At 36.7% G+C, this 17,329-nt stretch overlaps 1 protein-coding gene across 1 annotated transcript; it reads right to left on the bottom strand.

The window, feature by feature from the left end:
• Window positions 1–2,035: 2,035 nt before the first annotated feature.
• On the bottom strand, window positions 2,036–17,270 carry HACD1 (3-hydroxyacyl-CoA dehydratase 1; the record flags this gene model as incomplete). Its single annotated transcript, XM_084254339.1, has 7 exons — window positions 17,025–17,270; window positions 10,825–10,942; window positions 10,648–10,666; window positions 10,484–10,572; window positions 7,907–8,028; window positions 4,578–4,756; window positions 2,036–2,118 (listed from the first exon to the last, which is right to left on the bottom strand). The coding sequence occupies exons 1-7, from the start codon at window positions 17,162–17,164 to the stop codon at window positions 2,036–2,038; spliced, it is 750 nt and encodes a 249-aa protein (XP_084110465.1). The 5' UTR covers window positions 17,165–17,270.
• Between the last annotated feature and the right edge of the window lie 59 nt (window positions 17,271–17,329).

Here is a 17,329-nt window from a genome sequence, read left to right as displayed (position 1 = left end):
AACAAAATAAGATGTGAACTTCCATGTTATAAGGGGAAAAAACTCGGAAAAATTCTTCCATATAAAAATTCAAGATGAAAATGAATCAAGCAGTGTAAACACAGAATGAACACTGGCATTTTGAGAATTAGTAACCTAAGACATATTGCTTCTTAGAATATTTAGCAGCATAGGAGATATTAAAAAGTAATAAAAGAAAGAGCTCCATTTTTAAATATCAGTTTTTCTAAAGTGAAAATTTGTGGAACTATTCTGAACCACAAAGCTCCACAAGAAAATATCTGAAAAAGAGTTGGTTAACTAACATAACACAAGCAATTTTAAAAACTGTAATGTTACAGGTTGATGGTAAATGCAAGTAACACAAAACATTCAAGGCCAGAATTATACCTACATATCTATAGTAGGCAATAACTTCTTTTTCTTTAAAAGTCATATATATAGTATTTCTTTAAAATGAGTAATGTGGACCTCCCTGGTGGCGCAGTGGTTGAGCGCTGGGTTGCGAAGCTGCCCACAGCCTCTGCAGCGCCTGTTCAATCCCCGGCTGCTCCCCGGCCACCGGAGGAGGGTCCCACATGGCTCGCAGACCTCTCCTGCCGCCCGCTGCTCCCCTCAGCAGTGTACTTCGGTCCTTCTGCCTGCTGTGTTCCCTGCTCTGGCTTTGGTGAATTCTCTCACCCTCCCGCGCTTCTGACTGTACCCAGTGCTTGTATGTATAAATAAATAAATAAATAAATAAATAAATAAATAAATAAATAAATAAATAAATAGATAAATAAAGAATGAATGAATGAATGAATCTTTAAAAAATAAAATAAAATAAAAAATAAAATAAAATAAAATGAGTAATGCAGTACAGCATAGTAAAGGGACCAGAAAAATGAATAACTATAAGAAAGCGAAAATCAAAATCAACAAAAAACTATGAACCAGAGACACTTTTTGGGGGGTGAGGGGCGGGAGGGGAGGGATTGGGATCAGAATGGGGGGGTTGCAATTGTATGGGGAATATAAAAATAAAATTTATTATTTAAAAATAAATAAATAAATAAATAAAAGACTTAAAAGTATCTTCAGCTATGTATTAAACATGTGGACAGGAATTTTAGTACATAATTTTTTTGCTATTCAGTGAAATGAAGACTACATGATCTGTAGTGACAGTATCATTTTATTACCTAAGTACAACAAAGGGATTTTTATAATAAGATTTTGTTAAATGATTACACAATTTAGAGTAGCCTTTATCAGCTGGAGTTTTGGGTATAACATTATGATCAGATTCAATGTTATTTTTGAACAAGTGAGGAAAAATATATAATTATATTCTTTTAACCTTTAAAATCCTTAGAGTAGAAAAACCTGTCCTTGAGTAATTACTTCAAATAAAAATAAAATTTGTTTGGTGATATAAGTATTTCCAATGGTCTAGGTGTATTTTCAAAGAATATTTTCCCAATTATAACATCCACTTGAGTAATTTTATTTTATGTGGATATTTTCTGTCAAATATCTTACCATATTAAATCATATTCATACTTCCAAAAATTGTTATTAATCAAAAATACTACCATGTAATTTGAAAGAAGTAGATCTTGAGTTCAAGAAATGCCAATATGTTATTAACAAATCATTATAATTTTGCATTTACTTTCACTTATAAAGAGCACATAAATATCACTGGCAGGTATCATAATGTTAAATCATTAAACTAATATCTAAGTATTGATTTTAAATGTTTTGAGCATAGTTGCAAAAAATATTTAATAAAACTAACGAAAACTTTTTTTGCCAGGTAATTACTTTGCTAATATCATCACCTACCCTGTAGTTGATAATATTTGTATAGTTCTTGTAAATTATGAACCTAGTGCAATGGGAAGACAAATACTGGCAAATACCTCATCTCAAGTTGTATTTTAAAAAATAATACAATCCATAATATTTCATAAATTGTTTATTCTTGTTATTAAAACTTGGACTCAAGTAATCCTGGTTATTCTGGAAAAAGCACCTTGTTTGTAGAGATCATCTAATCATCCTTTTCTACAATCACCTCTCCATGAAGCACCTTTCTTCTTTGACGTAACATGTGAAAATAGAGTTGTGGAAACACTTAATTGAAAAAAAAGAAAAGAAGATAAGTGAGTGTTTAAAATGATTTATACTTAAAAACTACTAAATATGGCAAACGTTGAGAATAAGCACATCATATACCACTGCCACCCCTCAATATTTACAGAGCTTGAGGTAAAATTACAAATGGAAGCCTGCTAAATATTTTTATGCCATAAACTTGGAGGATTTTTTTTAAACAAACTTACATATCTTAATATACTGTTATAATGACCTGGAAGGCTATGTCTGAATTCAGACTTCTGTAATTCTTTGGAATCATGTGCCAGAAGGTTCCAGCTCCAGTAAAGCTGTCCCTCTGTCCCTTCTCTCCATTCCATGGGCTCTGTCTATACCATGAGGGGTCCCATCAACACACGTGTAGACATCACAGGCCACACATCCATGCTTTACCCATACCCTCACAAACAGCTGTTCCTTGGCCACCCCTTGATCTCAATAGTGTGACTATTGGTAACATGAGAACAGATTAGGGAAGAGGCCTAAGCAGTCCCTACATGCACACTCTGCACTATTTGGGTGGTACAAGTCACTGGCTGCAGGTTTCCACAATGTGACCTAGAAGAGGAATCTGGGGGAGTCTGTGTGGAGGCATGGTCAGTGAAATGCCAGAACAGGACCCTCTAAAACAGGACCCAGTGCAGAAGCCCCTCTTGGTTGGGTTTAAGGGTAATCTGCTATAACAGAAATGTTCTATGTATTAAAACAGTTATTTGTCCTGTCAAATTTGGAGACTTAGCTGAGCCAATGTGAACCAGTGCTTTCAATTATAGTGTCAATATTGTGGATGAACAAAACATGAGCTATAAACAATATAAATGTAAAATATCTCTGAAAAAGAACAGGATAACCAAACCAATGAAGCTAATGACAAAATAAGCTCTGAATATCTGTTCAGGCAACTTTGTGTAATTTTTTTAGAACTTAGCTCAAACAGAATGAAAATGCACAACAGATTTTATCTTGTTAATGTAGGTGCTACTTATATTGATAAAAGTAACCATCATGTTATACCTGTGGACTAAATATATTCATGTCAAATACGAAATTAAAACTGATTAATTATAGCAGATACTTCTACAACATTTTGAGCATTCAAATTCTGGCCTCATATACTTAGCTGGGTGATTATTTTAGCAATTCACTTAGCCTCTCTAATCTATAATGTCTTCACTGATAAATAATCCTTGGACTATTAAAGATACTCTCCCAAAGTACCTTCAGTAGTTTTAATTAGTTAAGTAAAATTGGTTATTACTACTAATATTAATCAAGTGGGAAATATCTCCTTTTCTGTCTGCCAGCAAGTGGCATTTTTCAATAATTTCCAGCATGGTGAGCTGAAAAGCTATTGGGTTTCCATAGAAATAGACCATAGATTCATTTGTCATCTCAGAGGAAGAAGGGAACCTGATACCTAGGCCAGTAACTGATCTGACTGACAAAGCAGCAAGCTCTGGCCCTGCTTAAGGCCTGGTGCTGCTCACGAGATATCAGGAAAGCTGGGGCTGTCCAGGAGCCTTGCAGAGGGCTTCTCAGCATTCTTGTACTGGCTGCGTGTAGTGAGGAGAGTCAGATTGCAATAGTAGAAGATGAGAGGAAAAACACTGCCTGACCATCAAGTGGATTTTAACTTTGGAGAAGCTAAAATTTTGAGGCCTCAAGGGTTGGCTTAATTATATGCTCACCTCCTTCAGGTATTTTGTGTCAGTGTGGATTTTTAGAGTCTATAAACTTTTCATTTCCTTTTTTCCCAATGTACCTCAGTCTTTAATTTTACTGAGAAGGGTAAAAATAAAATAGTCTTACTTTACCTTCCTATTTCCTGCTAGTGACTATCAAAATTTGACCTAAAAATATACCATTAGTATTTAAATGAAGCAATTAAAGCCTCACTAATTTACTGCAATTGTTGAAAATTGATGAGAAATTAATGAAGAAAATTAGCAGCAGTGAAGAATTACTCAAAATATTTTAAGAGGGCTCATTATTTTCAGGTACACAGAACAACACAAATAAGACAAAAAAGTACTCTTTGATGATTCTTCTTAAGTATATGCTTAACAAATACATAGAAAAGACCTGCAAGTTTCTTGGATAAAGTACTTTTATTTGGACTCATAAGCCTAAATGTTTGCAGACAGTTCACTGACACATGCTTTATTTTTCCTTTAAAAAAAATAAAATCATACTAACCTTTTAAAATAAGTTTAAAAATGCAATCATTTGCATAGATTTACTTTTTTCTCATAATTAGGAAATAGTCTTTTTTGACCCACTCCTCAATTACTTCAAATTACAAATGAATCGGTGATCATAGTGAGATTTTGATGTATTTGTAAGCCACTATGTCCCTTGCTTATTAAACATATTATGATATCTTTTCCCAAACTTTCCTATAATATGCTATATCAAAATATTAATAAATATATACTTACATGGTATATATGAGGCCATGGTTAGAAGAAGAAAATAGTAGTAGTCAAAAGAGACGTTGTATTTGTTAGGAAGTCGTACTGAAAACATTCCTGTTTTCTTCACATATGGTAAGGCAGCATATATTGTGAGAAGTTCACCAGCAACTCCGACAGGATATAAGATGATAAAAAAGTTATATCTGGAGAAAGAGAAACCTTAGAGAATTATTTTTCTAGAAAAATTAATGGATTTTATCATAGTTCTTTTGCTATTCTTGCATTTAAACTCAAAAATTCTCCTTTCTATACATATTTATAAAAACCTCACTTGAGGTTTTTTTTTTCTACTTAAATCATTTGTTTATTGATTTGATTATCATCCTTTTTCTTGAAGCAGTTCTGATTTTAAATAGCAACACCATCTTAATAAAATAAGTAAACTGACATTTTAGTAATGAAATAAATTCATATATCTCAAAGTATATATGTAGTTTTCAATGTATTAGAAGATATGTAAGTGTAAATATTCTCAAGTAGCAATTATATAGTATATGTAAAGATTGTAAAGTATTATAAAGGTAATTTCTTTCAAACATAGAAATAATTGATGTTTTTTTTTCCCCTGTAGCTATTGATTTACTGATGGAATGCTGTTTTCTAAAAGACCAATTATGATCCTAATTTTATATCTTAATCTTAAAATTACCAGAGTAGTTCTTTGGGTGGGGCGTGGTGGGGAACTATTTGTGACTGCTAACTAAAAGAGATTTACTATTTTGGAAAACTGATAATACTACCTGACACATCAGTAGCTACTAATGGTATATTGTATTGTCTAAAACTGCTTTCATTGTAAAACAAGACAAGTTGTTTCCTGAACTCCCACATTAAAGGAAGAGTTAGCATGCTTAAAATAGAGCTGAGAAAGCTCTATTCAAAATCCAAAATCACAAAGTGTTCATTTGGATTGTGGCGAATTGCTAACATAGAGTAGGTAGTATATCATTTACACCTACAGTTACAGGAACAGTCTCAAGTATCTGGTGGATTCGGGTAGAACAGCCTCAAGGACCCAAGGCAATGACATTTCTCCATTAAATAATTTTCCTCCAAGGCAAGTCACTGCATAAAAGTAACCACAGAAAATTAAGGCTAAAATATTGCAAAAAGAAAGAAAGCAAACTAGTCATATTGTACTCACTTTGTTGGCATTGAGAATTTTTGTAAAGAAAAGTCACATTTGTCAGTATGGCAGAGTTGGAGACAACTACAAAATCACCTTATTCCTTATATACCATGGATATACAAGGATAAGAGATGGGGAAGAGGGGCAGAATTCTTTGCCAAGACAGATTAAATGGTAAAGAAAGACGAATGATCCTTCACTATCCTTGTTTATTCCCTTCTGGCCTTGGCTATATACCCTCCTTTCATATCACTATTGTGTAGCTATTTGAATGTCATTCAAATTAGTATTTTCCTATCTCAATTTAAAATTATACAGTTGAACATTATATATTTCCTTCTCAAATAAAACATTCAAAATTACTTAAGCTATTTTGGTAACTTGGTCTATAAATTATCTCAACTTTATGTGACTCTGAGATGATTGAGGGGGTGAGAATCACTGTTTTGTAATAGGAAAAATGTCACTCCTAGAATAAGACATTTAAATGCAGTGAAAAATGTTTAATGAAATGGGAACAAATTACTTAATGTATTTGACTCTGTTGGCACTTTAAAAGAGTGCATGTCACAAACTCTCTAAATTTTGAGGCCAGAATGGGAGACTTAACTACCCTTTCATAAAGAGATATAATGCTTCCTTGAAGACGCCTACTTGCCACCTAAAAAAAAAATTGTTAAAGGAATGCATTTCTTGAAATGAAAATAGAAATCAATATAAAAACATAACAATATACAACTACCTATTCTGTGGAACTGGGAACACTTCTAACACAGAATCAAAGTACATTCAAACCATTACAATAGGTTATTTATACATAAGAAGTCATTTCTCAAGTACAGTTTTATATTTGATAACAACTTCAACATTTGAACTAAATACAAATAATATTTTAGTTTTTTTTAATGGGCTGGGCAAATGTATACAGATGGTTGGGATGACATGAAATATGATTATTCATGATTATAATTAACTGATGTGATATATTATGTGAAAATATGTATTTAATATTTGAAAGATTTTATAATACTTTATTCAACTTTAATGCAATTGACAAATAAATAGTAAATTTAAACATGCAATGGCAGATTTTTGAACTTTTCCAGAAACTTAAGACATGCAAATTATTTCCAAAAGGCAGGCAGATAAAGCATTAAAGATTATTTCTTTCTGCAAACAAATTTTATAAATACAGCAACTCTAAAAAGAACATGTCATGAATTAGCATTTTTAAGGTGCTAGAGATCCAGATGGCAGAGGTCATGCAATGTGGCTTGATAATCATTCTAGGATTAGAGTCCAATCACATTCCACACTAACAACCGTGGAAAAGGCCCAACCACACAGAGTAAGTAAGTTTTCTGGTATAATAAAACCACCCAACCATACATAAGTGGTCCTGCAAACTTCTTATGACAGACAATATGTTCAAATTGAAACTTCAAAGAATTTTATTATATGCAAAATTTTTAAACCACAAATGTCTAAAAAGAAGTGAAAAATTTTTGAAAAGCCTGAAAGAATACAGATCACAATTGAATATCCTTGTGTAGAGGGATTAAAAGCAACTTTAAAGGTACTTGCCTCCTTTGTATTGTGTTTATACATTCTATTTTATGTTAGAACACATATTAATACACAAGTTATAAAAACTTCAGAGAAAGAGTCAGGTTTTTAACATAGGGGTATCTGATGCTACTTAAAGATTATCCTAAAATAATTTAGGAATGAATCAACATAAATATCAAAGTTGTAAAAAACAAAAATATGGTTAAAAAATTGCTGATAAGATCTCAAGGCAGTATTTATAATAGTAGAGACTAGAAATAATCTAAATCCTAGCAAAAAAGAACTAATTCAGCCATGTATGAAATATTGTACAGCATTGAGTTAAAGACCTATATCTAAATATATTTCTCTGTTTTACTCAGGATACATTTTCATTCATTTTGCATTGATTTCACTGTGCATATATATATTATGATTCCCCTCTGATCACTGAATTAAAGCTTCAGACCACAAGTTAGAATGCTGCTAATATTCAAAACAATAATATCCTGACGCTGTGGGGCTAAGACACAAATTTTAATTTGCTGGTGTTAGCTCAGCACAGAAAACATGCATGCACAGGACTGTGAGAAACTAAACTGCAAGACATCGCCACCTGGCCCATTTAATGAAGTATGGCAAGTGGTCGAGAAGACTGAATGTGTAGAAGGAATAGCGAGTGATCTCTGTCACAGTCCACGCGACCAGAAAAAGCACCACACTCTCTTCATTCTGGATCTGCAGGATTACAGAGAAATCCACAGTGTCGTTCAACCCAGAACTCATTTTTCCCACAAAGATATTTTAATGATTTATCTCGTTTTTTATTGTAGTTGGAATGTCTGAGTTAGACAAATGCAAGCCAGAAAATTTTATGCAATCACCATTATATAATTCATCCAGAACACACAATTTAAATATGTCCTATGCGCAGAAATGATCAAATATTTACTTATCTCTCTCTCACAACCTTTACTTAAGCCAATAACTCAACCAGCTCAGGGCAGCATTAATCCCTCGACACAAGGAGGGGAACAATATGACCTTTCCACTTTCTATTCATTATCAAATCACACCCATCCTACTGTGGCACTAACTCTTGAGTCAGCCCACTTGTCTTTGGTCCTGAAACTGCTATTTTAATTCAGGCCTTCTTATCTTGCTTCCAGACTACCGTAAGAGCCTCCCAAATAGCCTTTCTTCTCTTTCTTCTCTTCCTGGATGGAAGTTTTCCCTTAAAAGCAAAACAAAAAAGCAAGCAGACAAAACCCAAGTTGAAATGGCTACTCCTGTGATTTAAAAGCTTCACTGGTTCTGCATGGCTAACCAGGAGAAAAGGATAAAATCCTACTACCTGAATATGAAAGTCAACCTGCTTTGTAATATGAGCTCAGAAATCTCTTGAACTTTATCCACAATCACTCAATACCCCACCTATTCTGGCAATACTAAATTATATTATATCCAGAACATGTTCTGAACATGTGTCTTTATACATGCTCATCTTTCCAATTAGAAGCTAGCCCCTTCTAATTTCCCAAACTCTTTCTCATCTTTTAATATGCACTTAAAATATCATGCCCTCTGCAAAACTTTTCCAAAACCCTTCCTCTCACCCTGAGCAGTTACTGGTTCACCTTCCTTGTTCTTACAGCACTTTGTTCATACCTGTAACATTTGCCAATCTACATTAAAATCCATCCGGCCAACCTTGGGTTATCTATCACTGTACAATATAAACATTCCTTCATTCCCTACGGCAAGCTAAGTCCCTGCACTGCAATGCAGATTGGGTTCCGGTTTTCAAAGCATTAGCATTAATACAATGAAATAATTATTTGTGTAACTGCCTATTTAATCTCTCTCCTACTGTAGGCTCCACAAGAACCATATTTGTCTTACTAATAACAGATCCTAGCACCTTGGGTTCTCTGCTCCCTTGAGGACTAGCCACTCTGGCTTCTCATTAACTTTTTCTTCAGTTAATGTTGGCCAATGTTCCTTTGTCTTTCTTGTGCCTCACTCTTCAGTCTTGGAGGCCTTCGTCACCTATCAGATTCATTCACTGTCTGGAATAGTCGCTCTTTTATTCTATTTGCTGGACCCCTTCTTTTCAACTATTTTCAACTGACTAAAATGTTCGGCTTGTGCTCACTGCTATCTGTAGAGCAGTCACTGGTTAGGCACCAGGTGGACTAAGCTGAACAAAAGATACCAGTTAAGAGGACTCAAGTGCAGAGTAGGAAGGAGACCACTGAGAATGGAAAGCAGAACTCTGAGGAGTAGGAAAAAGACATCTGAGAAATGGAAAGGAAGCCAGACATCTGTCCTCAAGTGGACAAAGCCACCAGCGGTTGTCAAGGTCAGGGGGGCCCATCTAGGGAATGTTCTGTCAAGGGTTTAAAAGGCCCCATCCTGGGCCTTCCCGGTGGTGCAGCAGTTGAGCGCTGGGGATCCCCCGGCCGCCGGGCGAGGGTCCCACATGGTGAGCAGACCTCTCCTGCCGCCCGCTGCTCCCCTCAGCAGTGTACTTCATCGGTTTGCCTGTTCTGCTCCCCGCTCTGGCTCTGGTGAATCCTGTCACCCTCCCGCACTGCTGACTGTACCCAGTGCTTGTAAATAAATAAATAAATCTTAAAAAATAAATAAATAAATAAATAAAAAATAAAAGGCCCCATCCTGACATTGTAAGCATGGCATTTATTTGTCTGCAAGAGGTTAAGTCGTTAATTAGATTCAGGTCTATCTCCTGCCATGCCTCAATAAATAAAAATGCTTATTTTTCCCTAAGTTCTTTAACCCTTCTAACTTTTAGTCTTTTTCTTATGGCTGTTGCTAACAATGATGCTGTTTTTTATGGCTGTTGCTACTCAATGATGAGGAAAAACTGTTAATACTGACAACTTCAATTTATATAATCAAAGAGAATGTATAATTTCAATAGAAAACTTTTAGTTAACTATTTGATAGAATATGAATGTTTAATTTTGAAAATAGGAAAACATTATAGAAGAGTACACTATGAATAAAAAATGCCAACATTTGCTTGTGTTTCAAAGTCACGCTGTTAAAGCATTCTATCAGTGCTCAGCGGTTCTGCTTCCTGAAATATATCAGTGTTAATAGTTTGGTTTCCAATTAATATGGAACTGTTCCTGCAGGTTAAAGTAGAGAACAAATTCATGCCACTTACTGGTTTTATACTGTGAGTAATGAGCCACACCATAAAGATTCTGGAACTCACTTGGACCCCAGTCACAAGCACAGACGTAGGTACAATTCCTTTAAGAGAAAAACCAGTCAGCCATTGTCCTAAAGACAATTTATACTAAAAATAAAAATTAAGTAGAAACTCACCAATTAAACAGTGGACTATCTGTAAACAAAAACAAACAAAATTTACAGATCAATAAAATCCCTGTCAATAAATCTATACATGATATATAATCAGCAATAGACTTTGGTCAACAAGTAAACTTTCAAATAAATATTACAACAACAACAACAAAAAAAACAGTATCATTGTAAACTTACCTCAAGCAAGGCAAATGTCTGGAAAAATTTAAGCGTCTTCTGAATATGTTTATATACACCTTTGTGTGTTCCTTTTTCCATATAAAAGCGTACCATGGCAATAGCTAAAACCAACCACCTAGAGAGAAAATAAACATATTTTATAAAGTCTTACAAAATAAATAATGAATAATACTGATCACCCTAAAAAGAATTGCCTTAATTTATATAGTAAAAACGTGTAAGCTTAATTATGCCTCATTTATTATTGTACTTTTGAAAGCTCCAGGAAATACCATTTTTATACTGATGTTTCAAGAGGATGAATGAAACTATTTGAGACAAAATATATAAAAAACATGAAACAATGTCCATTGTATTTCTGTATTCAGCAGATCATCTGACAGACTGAAAAAATTAGGTTTAGGTACCCAAAATGGGGTTATTATAAAGTATCTAATAATTATATAAAGAGTTCTTAAGGCAAGAAGCTATATATGCATAAATATCTATTTCACAGAAATATACAGTATATATTTATATCAAATTATAAGTTAAAATCTTTAGTAAAAATCATTATTCAGTATTTCTGTAATTTCCACTAAATGAAAACTGTATCATAGAAAGGAGAGACAGAGTATCAGATATGGACCTACTTCAAAGAGCTTGTTTTAAAAATGGAAGAAATACACACACCTTCTCTTTTCAGCTTACTTTTACACATTAAATATAAATTCTGTTTTGTGAGTTAACAGTGTTTAAAATACAAGCTAATGGGCCTCCCCGGCGGCACAGTGGTTGAGCGCTGGGCTGCGAAGCTGTCCACAGCCTCTGCAGCGCCAGTTCGATCCCAGGCTGCTGGCGAGGGTCCCACATGGCGCACAGACCTCTCCTGCCGCACCCACTGCTCCCCTCAGCAGTGGATTTCGTCAGTCTGCCTGTTCTGCTCCCCACTCTGGCTCTGGTGAATTCTCTCACCCTCCCGCGCTTCTGACTGTACCCAGCACTTGTACAAATAAATAAATAATTTTTTTGTGTGTGTGTTGGGACCGTCGCTGGCAGCCAGGGACCGTCGCCGGCAACCGGCGCTGCAGAAGCTGCGGACAGCCTCACAGCCCAGCACTCAACTGCTACGCCACCAGGGGAGGCCCAATAAATAAATCTTAAAAAAAAAAAAATACAAGACCCTCTTACTCCTTCCAATAAGGAAACAAAGTTTAATAAGATGTTTTAATCCACATCTTCCATATACATGTCTTTTTTTTTTTTTTGGCAAATCCAATTTAGATTTTTATAAAAGATAAATTTGGGATATAATTATTGAGCTACCAAAAATGCATCAAAGAATTTGTTAGAAAGCAAGTTTTCTACATTTTTTCAATAGCATTATATAAAAATCCATGTATTATAACATTATAACAAATTTTACTATTGTTCCATAGGTGGCAGTGTTGTACCAACTACTATAGCATAACACCTATCACTAAGTTTTCTGAAATGAAACAAATTAATACTCTGGAGTCAGAAAGAACCATAGAACTGTACATGCTAACCTTTCATGTTTTTCAGTAAATATGATCAGAAGCTAATCTAATCAGTGCTTGTTTCCGAAATCCATCAGCATGAGGGAAAGGCCCTACAATTAACTGACTGAACTTCCTCCATGCATCAGTTTAGTAACTGTAATAAAATCAAAAAAAATTCAAAAGAAATTGGAGCTCCTATTATTAGGAATCATTTTCAGGGAATTTCTGTTGTGGTTGTTTTAATAAGCCAGAACAATTGATTACCCAAATACGAAACTAAAGCGTTATACCCAATCTTTTATTTAAAACAAACAAACAAACCTCTCTTTGGGAAATATAAACATTTGTTCCATATGTACAAGATTTCTTGCTTGTTTGTTTCATTTATTTATTCAACTTTACGTTCAACCTTTATTGCTAAGCCATATATGATGTTAGGAAATTAGAGAAAAATAGGGCATAGTCCTTGCCTCAAGGAACTCTGAAATTACCAAGTGAAGACAACAGAATAGTGCTTCAAGAGATACATGCCATAACTTAGTAATAAATGCAGGGGCCTTTTCTTAGGTTTCTGTGGCCACATGAAAAATATGCTCAATATTATTAATTACTGGAGACAGCAAAATAACAAAGAGGTTACATAATACATCTATTAGAACATGTGAATTACGACAAGTGGCCATACCAAGTGTTGCTAAGGTTGTGCAGTAACTGGAACTCTCCTTCACTGTCCGTGAGTACATAACATGGTACAACCACTTTCTGGAAAATGGCTTGGCAGTCTCTAAGAAATCAGTCATGTGACTAGCATAGAGACTAGTCATTCCACTTATGGGTATTTACCCAAGAAAAATGAAAGCATCTTTGTATCCCTACAAAGATTTATACATGAATAATCACTGCTTTATTTATCACAGAGAAAAGTGGAAGGAACCAAATGTCTACCAAGAGATGAATGGATAAAAAATTGTGGTAGATTCATACAAGTAGATCTACCCTCCTTAGCAATAAAATACATGGCTATACTTAACATTTTGGGGGATGTCTATGCCTGAACCTTAGATGTGGTGTTCCAATAATGTAAAGTACGTATACTGTGAAAATATCTCAGTTTCTTCTTCTGCAAGAAGTTCATTCTTAAATTAACCACTGGGGATAGGAATTATCATTTTGAAATATCCACTAAGCACTTCATATCCATTGTCTCTTTATTCCCTAAAACAATCTAGCAAAGTAGTTGTGTTGTTCCAGTTTTAGAGATGAGAAAACTCAAAGTCTGAAGGCTTAAATAACTTAAGTTATCTAGCTAACAGGAAGTGAAACATAACCTTTAGTTAGCACTTCTTGTATTGTTTAATAAGCTAAAATCCAAATATGTTAGCAAGTTATTTAAGGCCGTGGGTGGCTCAGGATACCTGTCCATCTTCATTCCACTCCTACACTTCAGGGCCACTTGTCTCAACAGCACATCTAGCAGGTCTACCCAAATGCATGCTATTTCCTTACCCATACCTATTAAATCCTATGCATCCTTCAAACCTCTATTGAAAGATCTACCCCACAAAACTTCCTCTGATTCTCCCTACCAGTTGGACCAGACAACTCTCTAGAGCCCTTATTTCATTGGTCATTTCTTTTACTGCAATATACAAATGCCCCAAGTTACACTTCTTCAAGGACAGGATCTAAATTATTTATGTCTCTTGCTTGACATAAATTGACCTAGGAAAATACAGACTCAAAGTATTTGTCAAAATAAAAGAGAGAAATATGCTTACTTTCTTGGTCAAGAACCCTATGAATAAGTGCTGTAAAAGACCTCATATCCTTGAAAGGTATAATTCTACTCTTGGGAATTCATCCTAAGCAACTAATTCAACAGAAATCATAAAAGCAAAATATCACTAGGGATACGATTTAATCCATTTGTACATCAACTCTCTATACTCTTGTGACCAAAGAGCATATTTATGAAAGCTCTATAGAGACATCTGATAGAATATTAAATGAAAATAGACTATACAATAGAGCAGATACTATAACTACAATGTTTTAAATATGAATTCATTCAATAAATATTTGAGTGCTTCATAGAGCTTACATTCTGGCAGGGAGACAACAGACAATAAACAAGATGAATTAGTAAAATCCATTCTACAGTCATATGGCAATAAATGAAATGGAGAAAAATTAAGTAAGCAAGGGGGATAAGGCACATTTGTGTGGGGACGGTTCCCTGAACAAAGACAGCCAGAGAAAGCCTCTCTGAGAATGGCAATTAGCATGAAAACCCGAAGGTTAGATACACATACAAAAACAGTAACACAAAATGAAAGGTTGTGCCTAAACTGACAGAATTAGTAAAGTTTTTCTTACACTTATATAAAAATGTTATTTATTAAATATTATTTTACTATTTTCAAAACTATTAGAAAAAAATGAATAAACACTCCCAGGTTGTGTTAAGCAAGTTAGCTGAACAAAAGAACCTCAGTTAATCCTCTGCTGTACACTCCATTAAATGTTTATATTGCTGTCCCACTTTCAATACCACAAGGTATCCAACCTTATTTACTATTCCACAACATCACCCTCAAATTAAATCAAGAGACTATATGTGCCAGGCTGTCTTGCATCTCATGTCTGTTTTTAAAATTTTGCATATAAAATATCGATCTCTTAAATATGCAAATCCTATTCCTTCTTCAAATCTCAATGTCTCTTTAAGAAAGCCCTTAAAGGCTTGCATGGACTATTACTCCATTGCAGTTACCCATGCCATTAATCAGACATGAAATGGTAAGGGACCTTCTCAGTATAGGCAGGGAGACAGAAAAGTTTCAGGCAGGCAGTAATTTGCTGAGGAGGGCTAGAGAAAGGAATGAAATAGAAGAATACAAAAGAGGGGACATTTAATTTTGTTCGAGATTGGGTAGGATACCTAGAAGACATCAAAGAGGCTGGTTTGCTTAGAAATCATGAGAGAAAGAGGTAGACACTACACAAAGAGTGAACAGTCCTGAGCAAAGATGGAGAGAGCTGTGAAAATAAAAATGTGTGGTGTAATTTTAGGGCAACTCTGTGGGCATCCTGAGTCAGAGAGATTTCAAAAGCAATTAAACTAGAAAGAAGAAATCAGGGAACATATTGCAAAGGGCTGTGAATGACAGGCAGTCTAACTCTCTTATACTATAGTGGAGGTACTGGGGAATCATGGAAGGTTTTAAATGGAGTTATGCACTCTTATTTTTAAAAGGGTAACTTGGCCTTAGGGACAGTGGACTGGAAAAGGAATGGACAACAGATCAGTTCATTACAGTAGGTGTTCCAAAAATGTTTATCAATTGGATTTGACAATCACAGAGGGGAAATAGTTTGTCTCAACCTCTACTGTATCTAAATGCAGCAGGGCATGGTAGGCACTCAATTGTCCTCTAGTAGCTTTGAATGTATTAGTTTTCTCTTGCAAAATTATAAAATTTAGTAAAGCAGAAAGGTAAAGGGAGTAGGATGTTTCTGGAGTCAGACTACCTGGGCTGAAATCCAAGTCTAACACTTGCTGGTTGTGTGATCATGAGCCAGTTACTTAACTCCTGTGCCTCAGTTTCCTAATCTGTCACTTGTAATATCATGTACTCCTCAGAGGATCATAGTGGACTAAAAATGAGGGTGTAGCTTTACGGTAACCAAGACAGCGCCTGGCAAGTAATCCTCAATAGATATTATATTACCTATGAACCATATCTGGTGTATGCTAGGCATGTAACAGGTAGTCAGCACTGTGTCCAATCAGTTATTAAATCATTATGGATCACGTTTTTCTGTAAGCCCCAGAAAAGTTAAAAATATTAAACTGTCACATTTCTATCAGTATTATTTGATAGATGAATATGATTTCATGAATAATGGGGAAACAACTTCTTCAAAGACAATACAATTTAGGACAGAGCATCTTTCCAACAGGTTTGGAAAATCAGTTGCAACAGAAGTAACTGTGCCAGCTCTTTGAAAAGCGATACCAATAGTCATTGTGTAACCTTAACTTGTAAGTCACACTGCAGTGGGGTCAGAAACAGGCTGGACACCAGTGCCATGCTTCGACTTGGCGGAGTTTTAAAAAAAAAAAGTCGTCCCAAGTAAGCAAGTCTCCAGCATACTGTCGCTTAAAAAAAAAAAAAAAAAATCACGGTCACATTAATAGTTAAGAGAACTCAGCCCAGGGATCCACAGCAGGGGGAAATGGACTCTAGCGGCCAGCCGCGGAGGAAACCAGCGGGGACAGCTCGGCTCCCGGGTGGCTGGACACCGGCGCTGCAACAGCGGCCACAGGCCCCGCATTCCTGCCCGGGTCTATACTTAACCTCCGGCCCGCGCCCCGGGGCAGCCGAGCCACGCCGTGCACCGTATTAGGCAATGCCCGGGGCGCAGGGCCCGGCCCCCCCCCCCCGGCCTGATCCATTCAACCCCGGCGGCGCGGCGGCGCCCCTCCCCCACGGTCCCGTTCGGCGCCCCCCGTGGGCCTCGAACCCCCAACGCCCACCCCTCACTGACCGTGGCGCGCCCGCCCCGGGGCTCCCCTGAGGCCGGCCCCAGCCCCGCGCCCGGCGGGCTCCCCGCGCGCGGAGTATCTGGGGGCAGCCGCGCGGGGAGGGCGCGCGAAGCTGGGGAGGGCGGTGAAGCTCGGGGCGCACGTACCCCGCGGTCATGGCGATGTTGTAGAAGGTGAGCCAGGCGGTGGCCAGCAAGCCCAGGCGCCGCCTCTTGCCGGTGGCCTCCCTCTCCTCGCCGGCCTCCGAGGAGCCGCCGTTGCTGCCGTCCTCCTCGCTGGACGCCATGGTGGCCGCGCGCCCGGGGAGGGTGGCCGAGAGGGGCAGGGGAGTGGAGGGGCCCGGCTCAGCGCGCAGCAGAAGCGCCGCCGCCCGCTGCCGCCGCCTCGGGCAGGCGCCCCACGTGCAGCACTGGGGGTTCGGCGCCACCCGCCCCGAGGTCGGCAGGGGGAG

This window comes from Talpa europaea (genome assembly GCF_964194135.1).
Source record: "Talpa europaea genome assembly, chromosome: 14".
NCBI lineage: Eukaryota > Metazoa > Chordata > Mammalia > Eulipotyphla > Talpidae > Talpa > Talpa europaea.
This window is presented reverse-complemented; position numbering and strand designations above follow the sequence as displayed.